Source organism: Callithrix jacchus, chromosome 16 (assembly GCF_049354715.1).
Source record: "Callithrix jacchus isolate 240 chromosome 16, calJac240_pri, whole genome shotgun sequence".
In the NCBI taxonomy this organism is placed as follows: Eukaryota; Metazoa; Chordata; class Mammalia; order Primates; family Cebidae; genus Callithrix; species Callithrix jacchus.
In genome coordinates, this window is record NC_133517.1 from 53222874 (window position 1) to 53240550 (window position 17677).

Genomic DNA, 17677 nt, shown 5'->3' on the forward strand with positions numbered 1-17677 from the left:
AGTTCGCCGCCGTCCCGGTCCCCCTCGAGTGGGCTCCAACTGCCAGGTGGGAAGCCGGGCGGGCGGTCGAGGCGGCGGCGCGAGGCCGGCGGTCCTGCGCGGGCGACCCCGCTCACCCGTCCTCTCCCGGCCTTGCGCAGCCGGGGTTGGCGCCATGTACGCGGTGTACAAACAGGCGCATCCGCCCACGGGCCTGGAATTCTCCATGTACTGTAACTTCTTCAACAACAGCGAGCGCAACCTCGTGGTGGCCGGGACCTCGCAGCTCTACGTGTACCGCCTCAACCGCGACGCCGAGGTAGGCCGGGCCCTGGAGCCCTCCCCGCTCTCCACAACGTGGGTGCTCTCACCGCCCCCGGTTGCAGATGGAAGAGCCAAGCCCCAGACAAGTTCAGTGATGTGCTTAAGGCTCCCGGTCCCGAGGAGCCAGAATCGCCCTCAATCTCCTGTGCTCAGGTCCTTTCTCATAGCTGCTACCCTGTTCTTGCCGCACTGCGAAGGGCCGTCTTGTTTGCACTTTTTTTTTTTTTTTGAGACGGAGTTTCGCTCTCGTTACCCAGGCTGGAGTGCAATGGCGCGATCTCGGCTCACCACAACCTCCGCCTCCTGGGTTCAGGCAATTCTCCTGCCTCAACCTCCTGAGTAGCTGGGACTACAGGTGCGCACCACCATGCCCAGCTAATTTTTTGTATTTTTAGTAGAGACGGGGTTTCACCATGTTGACCAGGATGGTCTCGATTTCTTGACCTCGTGATCCACCCGCCTCGGCCTCCCAAAGTGCTGGGATGCACTTTTCGTTTTTTCAGCAAGTCGTTCGAAGGAACGAACGCCCACGGTGTGCTGGGGGGAAGCGATACCTTGTGAACCACACCTGCAGGCACTTGGGGGAGAGGAACATCCACTAAATAAACACCTGCAGCTGCGACAAGTGCTGCTACGGGGATAAAGGAGTGAACGAAGGAGGCAGTGTATTTCCTGTCGTATGATCAGAAGAACCTGTCTGAGGTGGAGCGGGAGTTTGTCGGGGGAAGAACATTCCTAGCACAAGGAACAGGGCCAGGTCTAGGGTGGGGACAGACTGTTGATGGGAGTCTCAGTGAAGTGAGCAAACTCCTCAAGGTTTGGAAGTACGGTGGTGGTTTAGTTGCCAGAGGGTTGAAAGCTGGCCCAGAAGGGCTACTTGCAAGAGGCAGTTTCTACAAAGTTATTGAAGGAGGAGTAATTCTTACCCAGGCCCAGGGATGGTGAGAAGAGGGTGCTCCAGGCAGAAGAAACAGCTTGTGCACAGGGCCCAAGCAGTTGAGGGTGGTGAGGCCATGCACAGTGTGACCACGGTGTGGAGTGGATGTGGTGGTGGGGTTAGAGGTCGGTCGGCCATGATCAGGATAATTCTCCACAAGGCAGGGAGGAGCCACAAGAGAGTTGGAGTAGGGGCTGACCCAGCAGGTAGATGGGTCAGAGGTGCAGGCCAAAGGCCAGCCCTCCTAGGCACCTACCCCAGCATACACATATGTTTGCTGGTCAGGGCTCCTGTTCTTTGAAGGCTTGACCAGGGCTCAAGTGTCTGCTCCGAACACACTATTGGCAGGAGGCCGAAGTTTCTCACCACATGAACCCCTTCCTGGGGGCAGCTCACAACATGGCATCCTCCCTCACAATGACAGAGACCCACCCAAGACCCATCAAGACTGAAGCCGCGGTATGCTCTACAGCCTAAGCTCAGAAGTGACAGGCAGGCTGTGTTGGCTCACACCTATAGTCACACTCTTTGGGAGGCTAAGTTGGGATGATTGCTTGAGGCCAGGAGTTTAGGACTAGCCTGGGCAATGTAGCAAGACCCCATGTCTACAAACAATTTTTTTTTTCTGGTGAGGCAGTGTCTTGCTCTGTCACTCGGGCCGGAATGCAATCTCAGGCTCACTTTAACCTCTGCTTCATGGGTTCAGGCATTTCTCATGCCTCAGCCCCCTAAACCCTCCACCCAGTAGCTGGGATTACAGGTGTGTGACACCATGTCCGGCTAATTTTTTTTTTGTATTTTTAGTAGAGATGGGGTTTTGCCACACTGGCCAGGCTGGTCTCAAACTCGAGCTGAAGCAGTCTCCTCACTTTGGCCTTCCAAAGTGCTGGGATTACAGGAGTGCATCATTGTGCCTGGCCCAAATATTTTATATATAAAAATTAGCTGGGCATAGTGGCCCATGTGTGTAGTCCTAACTACACAGAAGGCTGGGGTGGGAGGATTGCTCAAGCCCAGGAGGTCAAGGCCGCAGTGAGCTATGATTGCACCATTACAGTTTAGCCTGGACAACAGAGTAAGACCCCATCTCCAAAAAAAAAAAAAAAAAAAAAAGGGCCGGATGCAGTGACTCACGCCTGTAATCTTAGCACTTTGGGAGCCCGAGGGGGGTGGTTCACCTCAGGTCAGGAGTTTGAGACCAGCCGGGCCAACATGGCAAAACCCTGTCTCTACTAAAAATACAAAAATTAGCTGGGCTAGACCAGGAGGGCACCATCCCTGCCTGAAGGCTGTCCTTCAGGCAGCCTCCAGCCCAGATTCACCTGAAGAGGGAGGGAGACAGCCATCTTTCATGCAGCTGTCTTTTTTTTGAGACAGAATCTCGCTCTGTTGCTGTGGCTGGAGTGTGGTGGCACGATCTCAGCTCACTGCAGCCTCTGCCTCCCAGGTTCAAGGGATTCTCCTGCCTCAGCCTCCCCAGTAGCTGGGACTACAGGTACAGAGCACCACGCCCGGCTAATTTTTAGTAGAGATGGGATTTCACCATGTTGCTCAGGCTAGTCCTGACCTCAGGTGATTCACGTCTTGGCTTCCCAAAGCTCTCGATTACAGGCGTGAGCTACTGTGCCCAGCCTGATGCAGCTGTCTTGAACCTGTCCCAGAGAATCTAGTGCAGGTTCGGCTTGGCTTGAGTATGACCTGCTCACCCACGGCCACAGAAAGGAAGGCACAGAACGTGGCAGTAGTGAGGAGGGTGGGAGTGTCTGCTGGTACCTCAGTCTCAGGGAGGCAAGAAGCAAGGCCAGTTGCCCCTCAGGGTTTTAAGGGGCTGCTTTACAGAGAGAGGGAGGGGAAAACATAGATAGGAGATGGGTGAGCATGTGGCCTTGGGCAGCATAAAAGTCCCCTTTACAGGAAGAAAATATACAGGACTTTGTTGAAATTAATGTGAGTTCCCCCCTGCCTTTTTTTTGGTTTTCTTTTTGAGACAGAGTTTTGCTCTTGTTGCCCAGACTAGAGTACAGTGACACAATCTTGGCTCACTGCAGCCTTTGCCTCCTGGGTTCAAGCGATTCTGCCGCCTCAGCCTCCTGAGTAGCTGGGATTACAGGCACATGTCACCACACCGGCTAATTTTTGTGTTCTTAGTAGAGATGGAGTTTCACCATGTTGGTCAGGCTGTTCTCGAATTCCTGACCTGACGCCCACCGCGGCCTCCCAAAGTGCTGGGATTGCAGGTGTGAGCCACCGCACTCAGCCACGCTGCATTGTTAGAAGGGTTGCAAGAGAAGTGCACAGATTTCCTGTGTATCTTCATCCAGCGTCCCAGATGTGGACATTCTGCCATTCCTCCTTCCTTGCTTTTTTTTTTTCTGAACCTGGAGAGTAAATTGCAGACAGGATGCCCCTTAGGTCCTAGATGGATTTTGTGCTTTCTGACAGTGAGGACAATGTCTTCCAAAACCATAGAGCAGTATTCTAAATCAGGATGTCAAACACCAGTGCGACTCCAGGCCTTGGAGCTGGCTGCTGTCCCGAAGACATCCTTCACTGAGCATGGCATCTATGTCATAGCCATTTAACCTAAAACAGGTGCTCAGTTTTTGTCCTTAATGACACTCTCTTGTTTGAAGGCTACACAGTGGTCACTGGTAGGGTGTCAGTAGGTTGAGTCTTACTGGTAGGGTGAGATTTTCAGATATTTTCAGGTGTTTATTTTTTTTAAATTTTATTTATTTATTTCAGATAGTGTCTTGCTCGGCCGCCGAGGCTGGAGTGTGGTGACGTGATCTCGGCATATTGCAACCTCTGTCTCCCAGGTTCAAGCGATTCTCCCATCTCAGCCTCCTGAGTAGCTGGGATTACAGGTGCCTGCCACCACGCCCAGCTAATTTTATATTTTTAGTAGAGACAGGCTTTTTCCATGTTCGTCAGGCTGATCTCAAACTCCTGACCTCAAGTGATTTACCCGCCTCAGTCTCCCAGGTGTTTATTTTTTATTTTATTTTTTTGAGATGGGATCTCACTCTTTTGCCCAGGCTGGAGTGTGGTGGCGTGATCTCTTCTCACTTCAACCTCCATCTCTGGGGTTCAAGCCATTCTCCCTTCCCAGCTGGGATTACAGGTGTGCACCACCATGCCCAGCTAATTTTTTGTATTTTTAGTAGAGATGAAGTTTCACCATGTTGGTCAGGCTGGTCTTGAACTCCTGACCTCAGTGATCCGCCCACCTCGGCCTCCCAAAGTGCTGGGATGACAGGTGTGAGCCACCTTGTCTGGCCAAGATATTCCCTGGTGTTTAGATGAGAAGTCTATTTTTTGGCTGGAACACCACAGAAGAGGCACACAGCATCCCCATCAGCTTTCAGGAGGCAGCTGGAGGCCTTTGCCTCATGACCGGGTGCTGATGCTTAGCGTGTACTTGGGTAGTGTTGGGCTGGATGGCCCCACTGTAAGGTTATTTTTTCCTTTTGTAACTAAAAAGTTTATTGTACAGATTTATTTTGAAACCCTATAAATATCCTTTTATTCAAACCTCCTTTTTTTTTTTGAGACAGAGTCTTGCTCTTCCCCCCAGGTTGGAGCGCGGTGGAGTGATCTTAGCTCACCAGCGTCCCACGCCCAAGTTCAAGCCATTCTCCTGCCTCACCCTCCAGAGTAGCTGGGATTACAGGCATCCGCCACCACGCCCAGCTAGTTTTTGTATTTTTAGTAGAGACGAGGTTTCACCAAGTTAGTCAGGATAGGCTTGAACTCCTGACCTCAGGTGATCTGCCCACCTCAGCCTCCCAAATTGCTGGGATTATAGGTGTGAGCCATGTGTCCAGCCTGAGTGTGGTTTTTTTTGCATTTATTGTTCTTCAGGTTTACTGACTTTTGAGACTGTAGATTGATGCTTTTTATCCTTTTTAGAAAAGTTTTGGTCACTGTTTTTTTTTTTTTACAGTTGTGTGATCTCGTCTCACTGAAATCTCCGCCACCTGGGTTCAAGCGATTCTCCTGTCTCAGCCTCCCGAGTAGCTGGGATTACAGGTGCATGTCACCACACCCAGCTAATTTTTGTATTTTTAGTAGAGATGAGGTTTCACCATATTGGTCAGGCTGGTCTTGAACTCCTGACCTCAGATGATCCACCCAATTTGGCCTCCCAAAGTGCTGGGATTACAGATGTGAGCCATGGCGCCTGGCCTTGGTCACTATTTCTTTAGCTATTGATTCTGTCCCCTTTCTCCCAAGATGTCAGTTAGACATTAGACCATTTGACTATGTGCACATTTTTCTTATCTTTTTTTTGTTTAGATGGAGTTTTGCTGTTGTTACCCAGGCTGGAGTGTAGTGGCGCGATTTCGGCTCACTGCAGCCTCTGCCTCCCAGGTTCAAGCGATTCTCCTGCCTCAGCCTCCCAAGTAGCTGGGATTACAGGTGCACACTACCATGCCCAGCTCATTTTTATATTTTTAGTAGGGACGGATTTCTCCATGTTGGTCAGGCTGGTCTCAAACTCCCGACCTCAGGTGATCCCGCCCGCCTCGGCCTCCCAAAGTGCCTGGATTATAGGCGTGAACCTACATTTTTCTTAAACTTCTTCTGAGTGGTTACCCTTCTTCGTGCATGTATACAGAAGTGCAGTTGATCTCTGCATATTGACCTTATACTTGTCAGGGAGGGATCAGGCCTCCTCGGATGGTCCCGATGAAGAGAGAAACCTTCAGCGTTTCACTCCCAGTGCCACATTGCTGCAGACTCTTTGTAGATACCCTTTATTTAAGGAAGTTTGAGCTGGGCGTGATGGCTCATGCCTGTAATCCTAGCACCTTGGGAAGCCGAGGTGGGCAGATCACCTGAGGTCAGGGGTTGGAGACCCACCTGGCCAACATGGCAAAACCCCTACTCTACTAAACATAAAAAAATTGGCCATGGTGGCGCATGCCTGTAATCCCAGCTTCTTGGGAGGCTGAGGCAGAATTGCTTGAACCCAGGAGGCAGAGGTTGCATTGAGCTGAGATCACACCACTGCACTCCAGCCTGGGCAACAGAGTGAGACTCCATCTCAAAAATAAATAAATAAATAAGTCTCACTCACATGTGTGAGCCCAGCTACTTGGGAGGCTGAGGTGGGAGGATCACCTGAGCCTAAGAGGTCGAGGCTGCAGTGAGCCATGATTGCGAATGTGTACTCCAGCCTGGGAGACAGTGAGGCCCCATCCCAAAAAAACAAAAAAGGCCTGGCGTGGTGGTTCACACCTGTAATTCCAGCACTTTGAGAGGCTAAGGTGGGTGAATCACGTGAGGTCAGGAGACCAGCCTGGCCAACATGGTGAAACCCCATCTCTACTAAAAATACAAAAATTAGCCAGATGTGATGGCGTGTGCCCGTAATCTCAGCTACTCTAGGGAAGCTGAGGCAGAAAAATCACTTGAACCTGGGAGGCAGAGGTTGCAGTGAGCCGAGATTGTGCCACTATACTCCAACCTGGGGACAGAGTGAGACTGGTCTCAAAAAAAAAAAACAAAAACACCTTTTCCTTGCCTTGAGAAGGGGGCATATAAAGACGCTAGTTCAGCTGCTTAGTAGCAAAGAACAGTCTCCTACCGTCATGGCAAGGCAGTAGAAAGGGAGGAGGTGGAGCTGCAGTTTGGGGCTCAGGGCTTCCTCTCTAACAGGCACACTTATCAAGTATGGGTACCCCTTGGCTCTGACTTCCTGTTTTGTCACATTTGGACTCGGGGGCCCGTGGCGTTGGGCTGCTGTGGGTGTGCAACCTGGCAGGTTTGGCAGTGTGCCGAGTGACCCCAAGTGCTTGCCTCACGGGCCTGGCTGCTAGGGAGCCATGAGGTGGGGGATTCCTGGGGAGGGGCCTGTGCCAGGGCCAGCTGTGGGTGTGAGAGTGTAAGCAGGATATATGGAATGGGGGGGGCGGGGGAGCAGGTGTGCACAGCTGTCTGCAGAAGCCCCTGGCCTGCTCCCTCCCTACGGCAGAGAGGGTTTGGGTAGAGCTCCCAGGCGGCAGGGGCCAGCCTTGGTGGTCTTTTCTTGTTCCCTGGATGAGGTAAGCGACCAGATGTGGCCCCTCACTGCCCTCTCTTCCTCCCCCCTCCAGGCTCTGACCAAGAATGACAGGAGCGCAGGTGAGTATGGTGGGGCGGCCATGGGCTGTAGGGGTGCCAGGCATGGCTGGGCCCTGAGCCCTGAGCCCTGGCCTCTCCCTAGAGGGGAAGGCCCACCGGGAGAAGCTCGAACTCGCCGCCTCCTTCTCCTTCTTTGGCAATGTCATGTCCATGGCCAGCGTGCAGCTGGCGGGAGCCAAGCGGGATGCCCTGCTCCTGAGCTTCAAGGATGCCAAGGTGAGTGGTCGGCTTGGCGGGGGTGTAGGGTCCAGCCCTGCTAGGGTAGTGGGGTGTTCCCTATCACTGTGCTGAGGCACCGGCTCCAAGAAATAAAGAGAAAAGACACAGAAGGACAAAGAAAGTGCAGCTGTGCTTGGGGGGCTGGGGGGTGCAGCGCCACTTAAGTGGAGACAGGTGAGGCCCGGAACGTCCAGTAGCATCTGTATTTATTGAGTATAGGTTAGGGGGCAGGGTAGTGAGTGAGGTCATCTTTAAGGATAGTGATAGGGTCAAGACATTCACAGGAGCGACAGGCAATGGGTCTACCCCCATTAGGTCACCAAGGCAAGGAGGTGGGCCGTGCGCAGTGACGGGGGTGCAGTGTGCACCATCTCTTATCTAGGGGCATGCTATTTCTCAGGAATTCTATAGGAGGAAGCTTTGAGTCAGCACAGTAGCAACCGAGCTGACAAGGTCTGCAGCCACCTGCTGGCAGCTTCCAGTGATTTCTATAGGAGGATGCTTTGAGTCAGTACGTAGCAGCAGGGTTGGCAGGGTATACAGCGCCTAGGCATGATTACACCAGAGGGGTTTTAAGCCCTCAGATGCTTGAGGGCTTGCCAACCCGAAGCCAGCTTCCATAAAAACTGGACACAGGGTACTGCAACTCCTTTTCAGGAGGAGTGGCTCTTGCTCTAAGCCTGCCATACAGCTGGTATCTGAACGCTGCCACCTGGGCCGGCCTGCCACGTAACGCATGCCCTTTCAGGCAGAGGCACTACTGTTTGGGCCACAGATTCTTGTCCTGGTGTAACTGTTTTCCCTTAAATCATGCTCTGCACTGTCTGCTCTCAACATTCCTCCAACTATAAGATATATATAGGGAAACAACTAGTAGTAAGTTGTTCTTCGGGCACTGATTGTTGCAACTATAAACTAATACATGATTATAGATAAAGGATTATATAAAGCAAATAACTGAGTAATACTATAAACTGAGATAATCTTCAGGCACTAAGAAGTGCCAGGGATCTGCTTAGCTCTCCTTCTTTGGTACCCAGATGGGGGAGGTTAACCACAGGGGAGCCTGGCCAAGGCACGGGAGTGGGTGCTGGGGACTGGTGGGGTGGGCCTGGCCAAGGCGTGGGAATGAGTGCTGGGGCCTGGCCAAGGTGTGGGAGTGGGTGCTGGGGACTGGCGGGGTGGGTCTGGGCACAGCCATTTGGTTGGCAGGGTGACACTGTAGGACATGCAGTGGACAGCCACGGCTGTACCTCTGACCCTAGCTGTCAGTGGTAGAGTATGACCCGGGCACCCACGACCTGAAGACCCTGTCGCTGCACTACTTTGAGGAGCCTGAGCTTCGGGTAGGCCACACTCATACCCCCACTCAGGCCCCAGCCCAGCCGCCCACCCTCCCCCTGCAGCCGGGTTCTGTTGCTCCAAGTGCTTCCCTTGGGGTCTCCTATGCTGGGCCTGGCTGATGCCCCTTCTGCCACCAGGATGGGTTTGTGCAGAATGTACACACACCACGCGTGCGGGTGGACCCCGATGGGCGCTGCGCAGCCATGCTCGTCTACGGCACACGGCTGGTGGTCTTGCCCTTCCGCAGGGAGAGCCTGGCCGAGGAGCATGAGGGGCTCGTGGGTGAGGGGTAAGTGCCAGCTGGGGCAGGCGGTGGTGCTGCTGCGGAGAGGAGGGGTACCTGAGCCCGAGCTCCCCTCATCCCCTCATCTACTGCTAAATGTAGCCCCTCCCCCCAGGCAGAGGTCCAGCTTCCTGCCTAGCTATATCATCGACGTGCGGGCCCTGGACGAAAAGCTACTCAACATCATCGACCTGCAGTTCCTGCACGGCTACTACGAGCCCACCCTGCTCATCTTGTTCGAGCCCAACCAGACCTGGCCCGGGTGAGCCCCCCGAAGGAGGCCCCTCTATGCTGTGGACCCCCGCTGCCTCTGCTTGGAGCTGTGCTCATGGGACATGGGTGGGGTTTATGGGGTGTGGGGCTAGGATTATAGGATGTGGGTGGGGCCGGGGCGGGGCTTGCTCAGGGAGGAGCTGGGCCTGGGTCTTTGCAGGGAAGCAAGGCCTGTGGCTGACCTACTGGCATCCCTAGGCGTGTAGCTGTGCGGCAGGACACGTGCTCCATCGTGGCCATCTCACTGAACATCACACAGAAGGTGCACCCTGTCATCTGGTCCCTCACCAGCCTGCCCTTTGACTGCACCCAGGCTCTGGCCGTGCCCAAGCCCATAGGTGAGAAGCCTGGGGATGGCAGGGGAGTGTGGGGGGGGGGGCAGTGAGCCCACCCACCAGCTTGTGTCCGCCTCCAGGTGGGGTGGTGATCTTTGCCGTCAACTCGCTGTTGTACCTGAACCAGAGTGTCCCCCCGTATGGTGTGGCTCTCAACAGCCTCACCACAGGCACCACGGCTTTCCCACTGCGTGAGTGTGGGGTGGCTGGGGGAGGCCAGGGACAGCTTGGGCCTTCCCAGACGTCCTGACCACCCATCCCACAGGCACCCAGGAGGGTGTGCGGATCACCCTGGACTGTGCCCAGGCCACCTTCATCTCCTACGACAAGATGGTCATCTCCCTCAAGGGCGGCGAGATGTGAGCCCCTCCCCTGCCTATGAATTCTGCCCCTCTCCAGTCCCCTGGCCCCCTTCACTGCTCCAGGGTGCACATAGCCCACTCAGAATTCCCCCTGCCCCCAGCTACGTGCTGACCCTCATCACTGATGGCATGCGCAGTGTCCGAGCGTTCCACTTTGACAAGGCGGCCGCCAGCGTCCTCACCACCAGCGTGAGTTGGGACCGAGGGTTGGGTCTGGGTCTGGGCCTGGGCCCGGGCCCAGGCCCGCCCTCACCCACCTGTGCTCCCTCAGATGGTCACCATGGAGCCTGGGTACCTGTTCCTGGGTTCTCGCCTGGGCAACTCCCTCCTCCTCAAGTACACAGAGAAGCTACAGGAGCCCCCAGCCAGTGCCGTACGCGAGGCTGGAGACAAGGTGGGTTTCCTAGGCCCATCATGCCACCACTCCTCCTGTGGGTGCTGCCGTGGCATGCTGCTCAGTGCCCTTTCCTGCTTCATAGGAAGAGCCTCCTTCAAAGAAGAAGCGTGTGGATGCCACGGCTGGTTGGTCAGGTGAGGACCGGGCCAGGGCCAGTCAGGAGCAGGGTCAGTGACGCAGTGCTGTGCTGAGGCAGGCTTTCTATGTGCAGCTGGGGGCAAGTCGGTGCCACAAGACGAGGTGGACGAGATCGAAGTCTATGGCAGCGAGGCCCAGTCAGGCACACAGCTGGCCACCTACTCATTTGAGGTGAGACTGAGGCAGCAGGGCCCCTTCCCAGCCAGTGCCCCCCCCATCGGCCCCCTGACCATCACTGTCTGCAGGTGTGTGACAGCATCCTTAACATCGGACCCTGTGCCAATGCCGCCATGGGCGAGCCTGCCTTTCTCTCTGAAGAGGTACCCAGGGTTGGGGTCAGGGCTGGAGGCAAGGGCTGGGATGTGTATATGTGTTGGCGGGGGTCTAGTTGTTACCCCCGAGTCCCCATGCAGTTTCAGAACAGCCCTGAACCAGACCTGGAGATTGTGGTTTGCTCCGGCCACGGCAAGAACGGGGCTCTGTCCGTGCTGCAGGTATGTGGGCAGGTAGAGGGTGGGCACCCCTGGTGGGACCTCGGTGGGCTCATAGCCTCATCACACCCCCACCCCATCATCATCCTAGAAGAGCATCCGGCCCCAGGTGGTGACAACCTTTGAGCTTCCAGGCTGCTATGACATGTGGACGGTCATCGCTCCGGTGCGTAAGGAGGAGGTAGGTGCAAGTCCGCTGCAGGGAGGCCCTGGGATGGGCCCCGCACTGCCTTCTCATGGGATGCACGTAGGGTGGTGGGGTCCCAGGTAGTGCCCCTACCTGCTGCCCTCACTGGACTGTTGCTTCCAGCCTGCTCCCCTTTGGCCCTGACAGGAGGAGAATCCCAAGGGGGAGGGCACAGAGCAGGAACCCAGCACCCCTGAAGCAGATGATGACAGCCGCAGACACGGATTCCTGATTCTGAGCCGGGAAGACTCAACCATGGTGAGGGGCAGGGCCTGGGACCTGGGTCTGGGGTCTCCTGGGGAGGGGCCTTCCTCACTGCTGTCGCCTGCAGATCCTGCAGACGGGGCAGGAGATCATGGAGTTGGACACCAGCGGCTTTGCCACGCAGGGCCCCACAGTCTTTGCTGGGAACATTGGGGACAACCGCTACATCGTCCAAGTGTCACCGCTGGGCATCCGCCTACTGGAAGGAGGTGGGTGGGCAGGGATGGGGGGATGGGCCCTGGGGAGGCCCATGCTGACTGCCTTGTGCCCACAGTGAATCAGCTGCACTTCGTCCCTGTGGACCTGGGCGCCCCCATCGTGCAGTGTGCTGTGGCCGACCCCTATGTGGTCATCATGAGCGCCGAGGGCCACGTCACCATGTTTCTGCTGAAGAGCGACTCCTACGGCGGCCGCCACCACCGCCTGGCCCTGCACAAGCCCCCGCTGCACCATGTAGGCCCCCCTTCCTGGTGCCCGCCTGGCCCTGCACAAGCCCCTGCTGTACCACGTAGGCTCCCCCCCTTCCTGGTACCCGCCTGTCCTGGCCCCTTGCCTGCCACTGAGCCCACCCCTCTCCCCACAGCAGTCCAAGGTGATCACGCTGTGCCTGTACCGAGACCTCAGCGGTATGTTCACCACAGAGAGCCGTCTGGGCGGGGCCCGTGACGAGCTGGGGGGCCGCAGCGGCTCGGAGGCCGAGGGTCTGGGCTCAGAGACGAGGTGTGTTGGGGCCAGGGGTGCAGGTTGGGGCTTGGGTCCCTGTGGCTGGCAGGCTGCCTGTGACCTCTGTTGGCCCCCAGCCCCACAGTCGATGATGAGGAGGAGATGCTGTATGGGGATTCTGGCTCCCTCTTCAGCCCCAGCAAGGAGGAGGTCCGAAGAAGCAGCCAGCCCCCTGCTGACCGGGACCCTGCACCCTTCCGGGCAGAGCCCACCCACTGGTGCCTGCTGGTGCGGGAGAATGGCACCATGGAGGTAGGTGGTGCCCTGCCCTGCGGCCCAGCCAGCTCCACCCACCTGCCTCCACTGACTGCTGCCCACCCCATAGATCTACCAACTTCCTGACTGGCGGCTGGTGTTCCTGGTGAAGAACTTCCCTGTGGGGCAGCGGGTCCTTGTGGACAGTTCCTTTGGACAGCCCACCACACAGGGCGAAGCCCGCAGGGAGGAAGCCACACGCCAGGGGGAGCTGCCCCTGGTCAAGGAGGTGCTGCTGGTTGCTCTGGGCAGCCGCCAGAGCAGGCCCTACCTGCTGGTGAGCACAAGGCCTGGCCTCCCCTTCACAGCCCCGCCCCTTCTTATGGCCCATTCTATCTTCCCCACAGCCTGTCTCTTCCCATGGCCCCTCCCTTTTCCTCACAGCCCCGCCCCTTCTCACGGCCCATCCCATCTTCCCCACAGCCTGCCTCTTCCCATGGCCCCGCCCTTTTCACAGCCCTGCCCCTTCTTATGGCCCATCCCATCTTCCCCACAGCCTGCCTCTTCCCATGGTCCCGCCCTTTTCACAGCCCTGCCCTTTCCCATGGCCCATCCCATCTTTCCCACAGCCTGCCTCTTCCCATGGCCCCGCCCCTTCCCGTGGCCCATCCCATCTTCCCCATGGCCTCACCTTTGTTCCTCAGTGCCCCACTCCTTCCCTGCACCTCTGCCTCCTCCCCACAGGTGCATGTGGACCAGGAGCTGCTTATCTATGAGGCCTTTCCCCATGACTCTCAACTCAGCCAGGGCAATCTCAAAGTCCGCTTTAAGAAGGTGCCCATACTGCCAGGGCGTGGGGTGGGTATGGTTCAAGGGGTGGGTTTCAGACCAGCAGTCCCTGGAGGATACGAATGGTTCTCCCCCAGGTCCCTCACAACATCAACTTCCGTGAGAAGAAGCCGAAGCCGTCGAAAAAGAAAGCAGAAGGTGGCAGCACGGAGGAGGGGGCTGGGGCACGGGGCCGCGTGGCACGTTTCCGCTACTTCGAGGACATTTATGGCTATTCAGGGGTAGGCCAGCGCCTTTGCGGAGGTCTGTGGTACAAGGGGGATCAGGCCTCATCCACAGCATCCTCATGTGTGCCTGCCCCCAGGTATTCATCTGCGGCCCCTCCCCTCACTGGCTCCTGGTGACCGGCCGAGGGGCACTGCGGCTGCACCCCATGGGTATTGACGGCCCTGTCGACTCTTTTGCTCCATTTCACAACATCAACTGTCCCCGTGGCTTCCTGTACTTCAACAGACAGGTGGGGCCCAGCCCAGTACCCAGCAGCACTAGCTGATGGCTGCCCCAGTCAGGGTTGAGGGTCAGGGACAGGAGAGGGACCATCAGCTTTGCCCTGAGGACCAAAAGGAGCATCTGGAGGGCGGTGGGGTTGAGGCTGAGGAGGTGGAGCCTGGAGCTTTGTGCTCCAAAGGTCTGGAAAGGGGTGGTTGGGAGTTGGAGCCGCAGCCCCTGGGATCCTCCCCCACTGCTCTGCTGGCCTCTGTACTTCCTCAGGAGAGCTGCCTTGAGTGCTAGTTCTGCTCCTTGGCTGCTCTGTGACTCTGGGAGGGCACACATGCTCTCTGATCTTGGTTCCCCATCTGAGCCACCACAACACTCCAGGTCACTTGGGACCTTGACTGGGATGTGGTTGAGTCCTTCCCAAATGCCTGAGGACTCAGGACTGTCTGTGGAAGAGGTCAGCCCTGGCTTCTTCTGGCTTAGCTTTCCCATCACCTGTGGCCAGCATCCCTAGCCCCAGCTGAGCCTAGGAACAGAAGCCAGAGGAGCCCCAGAGGCCGAGTGGCAGTCCATTCCAGGACCTCGCCTGGACACAGCTGCCCCTCACCCGCCCCTGCTTCTGCAGAGCTGAGGGCAACATCCCAGGGGCTCTTGGCAGCCTGGGCCTGCCTGCCCCTGCTCCCCTGACCCTGTGCCCCCACCCCAGGGTGAGCTGAGGATCAGTGTCCTGCCTGCCTACCTGTCCTATGACGCCCCGTGGCCTGTCAGGAAGATCCCGCTGCGCTGCACAGCCCACTATGTGGCTTACCATGTGGAGTCCAAGGTCTGCCCCCACCCCCGCCCCACCAGGGACCTTCTGGGCCTCATCTGGCCAGTGGCATGTGACCTCCACTAACCTGCAGGTGTATGCTGTGGCCACCAGCACCAACACGCCGTGCACCCGCATCCCACGCATGACTGGCGAGGAAAAGGAATTTGAGACCATCGAGAGAGGTGTGTGACATCCACACCACGCTGCCATCATGAGCCCAATCTTGCGGAAGCCCCACTGTGACCGCCACCCTTCCTCCCTGCAGATGAGCGGTATATCCACCCCCAGCAGGAGGCCTTCTCCATCCAGCTCATCTCCCCGGTTAGCTGGGAGGCCATTCCCAATGCCAGGTGAGGCTGGGCCTGGGTGGGGTTCCCCAAGGCCTCTGGGGCAGCATCCTGATGCCCCCAGCCCCTGCAGGATCGAGCTGCAGGAGTGGGAGCATGTGACCTGCATGAAGACAGTGTCGCTGCGCAGTGAGGAGACTGTGTCAGGCCTCAAAGGCTACGTGGCCGCTGGGACCTGCCTCATGCAAGGCGAGGAAGTCACATGCCGAGGGCGGGTAAGGGGCTGGTGGGCGGGGGCAGACAGCCCTGGCAGCCCTGCTTTCATCCCCACAGCTATCCCACAGCCATCTCCATGCCCTCCAGATCTTGATCATGGATGTAATTGAGGTGGTGCCTGAGCCCGGCCAGCCCTTGACCAAGAACAAGTTCAAAGTCCTTTATGAGAAGGAGCAGAAGGGGCCAGTGACTGCCCTGTGCCACTGCAACGGCCACCTGGTGTCAGCCATCGGCCAGAAGGTGCCAGTCCTACCTGGCATGTTCCCCTGGCTCACCCCCACCCGGTGTGGCGTCCGCCCCCACTCACCCTTTCTACCCCCCACCCCCAGATTTTCCTGTGGAGCCTGCGGGCCAGCGAGCTGACAGGCATGGCCTTCATCGACACACAGCTTTACATCCACCAGATGATCAGCGTCAAGAACTTCATCCTGGCAGCCGATGTCATGAAGAGCATCTCGCTCCTGCGCTACCAGGAAGAGAGCAAGACGCTGAGCCTTGTGTCACGGGTAGCGTGTGGTTGTGGTGCCTGTGTCTGGGTAGGTACCTGCCCAAGGCAGCTCTGACGCCCCGCCTTCCTGCCCCCAGGATGCCAAGCCCCTGGAGGTGTACAGCGTGGACTTCATGGTGGACAACGCCCAGCTGGGTTTTCTGGGTATGTGGGCAGGGCCCTGGGGGTTGAGGCTCTGAGGGTGGCCAGGGCTGACCCTGGGCCTCTGCTCCCCAGTGTCTGACCGGGACCGCAACCTCATGGTGTACATGTACCTGCCCGAAGGTGAGTGCTTCCTCTACCCCCTCTGCCTGGGCTGTGGCTGGGCAGGCAGTGACCCAAGGCCCTTCTGGTCTAGCCAAGGAGAGTTTTGGGGGCATGCGCCTCTTGCGCCGGGCAGACTTTCACGTGGGTGCCCATGTGAACACGTTCTGGAGGACCCCGTGCCGAGGGGCCACTGAGGGGCTCAGCAAAAAGTCGGTCATGTGGGAGAATAAGCACATCACGTGGTTTGGTGAGTGTCGGGGGGCAGGTGTGTCTGGGTTAGGGGGGAGCCCTAAGTTTGGCCTGGCTCACACTGCAACCCCCACAGCCACCCTGGACGGCGGCATCGGGCTGCTGCTACCCATGCAGGAGAAGACCTATCGGCGGCTGCTGATGCTGCAGAACGCGCTGACCACCATGTTGCCACACCATGCAGGCCTCAACCCCCGTGCCTTCCGGTGAGCCCCACCCCACCCCTACCCCTGTGCAGCGCCCCCTCCACCCCAGCCTGCCCTAACTTCCGTGCCTGCACACCCCAGGATGCTGCACGTGGACCGCCGCACACTCCAGAATGCCGTGCGCAATGTGCTGGATGGGGAGCTGCTCAACCGTTACCTGTACCTGAGCACCATGGAGCGCAGTGAGCTGGCCAAGAAGATTGGCACCACACCTGACATTGTAAGTGCGCTCCCTGCCCCTGTGTGAGCCCCCACCAGTGTGCGCTCTCTCCCACCCGTCCATCCCTTGCAGATCCTGGACGACTTGCTGGAGACAGACCGTGTCACTGCCCACTTCTAGCCCCTTGGATGCCACTGCCACCACCACACTGCACTACCTCCCGCCCCCTCTTTTGTATAAAACACAAAGAAAACATTTTTGTTTGAGATGAGTGCGTGGTCATTACACGGCCTTCAGGACTTGAGCCGAACAGCGCAAGTGCCCAAAGGGCTTGGGGTGCCCCCACCTGCAGCCCCGCCACCTCCGTCTGCCCAAGGCATAAAGGGCCCTGCTGAACCCGAGCATGGTTGTCAGGCCAGGCACACTAGGTCTCCAGGTACTGGTAGAGCTCCTCCGCTGGGGGCACAAGCCTCAGGTGAACCAGAGCACGTGCCAGGAGGGCGGTCAGCCGCATGGCCAAGGTCTGCAGCCTGTGTGGGCGGGCCAGGTCACAGGTGGGTGAGTAGCAGGCCCCTGCCACCTGCCTGCCCCAGGGCCACTCACCTGAGGGCCACTTCAAACTTGAGCATCTCCCAGACGACCTTGGCATGGCGCAGGAGGCTGGTGCCGTAGACACCCTGGTATGCAGCACCCGCCAGGCGGCTCCAGCCCTGGACGGCCCTGCAGACACCTACATTAGCACCATGTCCATCCCATACCAGCCCGGCCAGAGGTACCCGCACAGCCTACTGACCTCTTGGCCATGAGGAAGTAGCGGTCCACCGGGGTGCCAAGGGCCACGTTGACAGCGCGCACAGTGTTGATGTTGCGCAGCACCAGCAGCATGGGCCGCGGCAGCGCCTTGAGCACCGCCATGATGGCCTCAAAGCGCTCGCGAGCCATGTCCACCATGTAGGCCGCCTCTTCGCGGCTCAGCAGGCGTGAGCCCCACAGCTGCCCCAGGCGCACAGGCCGCTGCATGAGCATCTCGGAGAAGAGCAGGTAGTCTGGGGAGGGAGGGGGGCTCT

The 17677-nt window shown here is 57.7% G+C and overlaps 2 protein-coding genes across 47 annotated transcripts in view; one reads left to right on the plus strand and one right to left on the minus strand.

The window, feature by feature from the left end:
• On the plus strand, positions 1 to 16876 carry CPSF1 (cleavage and polyadenylation specific factor 1). Of its 11 annotated transcripts, none has more exons than XM_078352771.1 (38): positions 1 to 46; positions 141 to 298; positions 7342 to 7369; positions 7452 to 7585; positions 8854 to 8934; positions 9070 to 9221; positions 9318 to 9477; positions 9687 to 9826; positions 9904 to 10014; positions 10089 to 10182; positions 10287 to 10374; positions 10457 to 10579; positions 10665 to 10716; positions 10794 to 10891; positions 10966 to 11040; positions 11134 to 11214; positions 11303 to 11392; positions 11546 to 11656; positions 11730 to 11871; positions 11937 to 12115; positions 12246 to 12382; positions 12463 to 12637; positions 12711 to 12917; positions 13325 to 13414; positions 13507 to 13650; positions 13734 to 13886; positions 14574 to 14690; positions 14770 to 14860; positions 14944 to 15028; positions 15099 to 15240; positions 15329 to 15481; positions 15571 to 15747; positions 15827 to 15893; positions 15966 to 16013; positions 16087 to 16242; positions 16321 to 16450; positions 16532 to 16670; positions 16743 to 16876. In XM_078352771.1, the coding sequence occupies exons 6-38, from the start codon at positions 9071 to 9073 to the stop codon at positions 16788 to 16790; spliced, it is 3954 nt and encodes a 1317-aa protein (XP_078208897.1). In that variant the 5' UTR covers positions 1 to 46; positions 141 to 298; positions 7342 to 7369; positions 7452 to 7585; positions 8854 to 8934; position 9070; the 3' UTR covers positions 16791 to 16876. The 11 variants fall into 11 exon arrangements, with proteins under 11 accessions (XP_078208897.1, XP_078208889.1, XP_078208894.1 ...); XM_078352763.1 differs by having other exon boundaries at positions 9331 to 9477; XM_078352768.1 differs by having other exon boundaries at positions 7528 to 7585.
• ADCK5 (aarF domain containing kinase 5) overlaps positions 16866 to 17677 on the minus strand; it is a 15302-nt gene continuing 14490 nt past the window's right edge. For all 36 annotated transcript variants that reach the window (XR_013527948.1, XR_013527947.1, XM_078352849.1 and 33 more), the window contains 3 exons: positions 17404 to 17656; positions 17214 to 17330; positions 16866 to 17140 (listed from right to left, as the gene is read on the minus strand). Coding sequence is in view for 34 of the 36 variants with exons in the window: in XM_078352849.1 (XP_078208975.1) it covers positions 17035 to 17140; positions 17214 to 17330; positions 17404 to 17656 (476 nt within the window). In the remaining 2 variants the exon portion in view is untranslated. The remainder of the gene's footprint in view (positions 17141 to 17213; positions 17331 to 17403; positions 17657 to 17677) is intronic.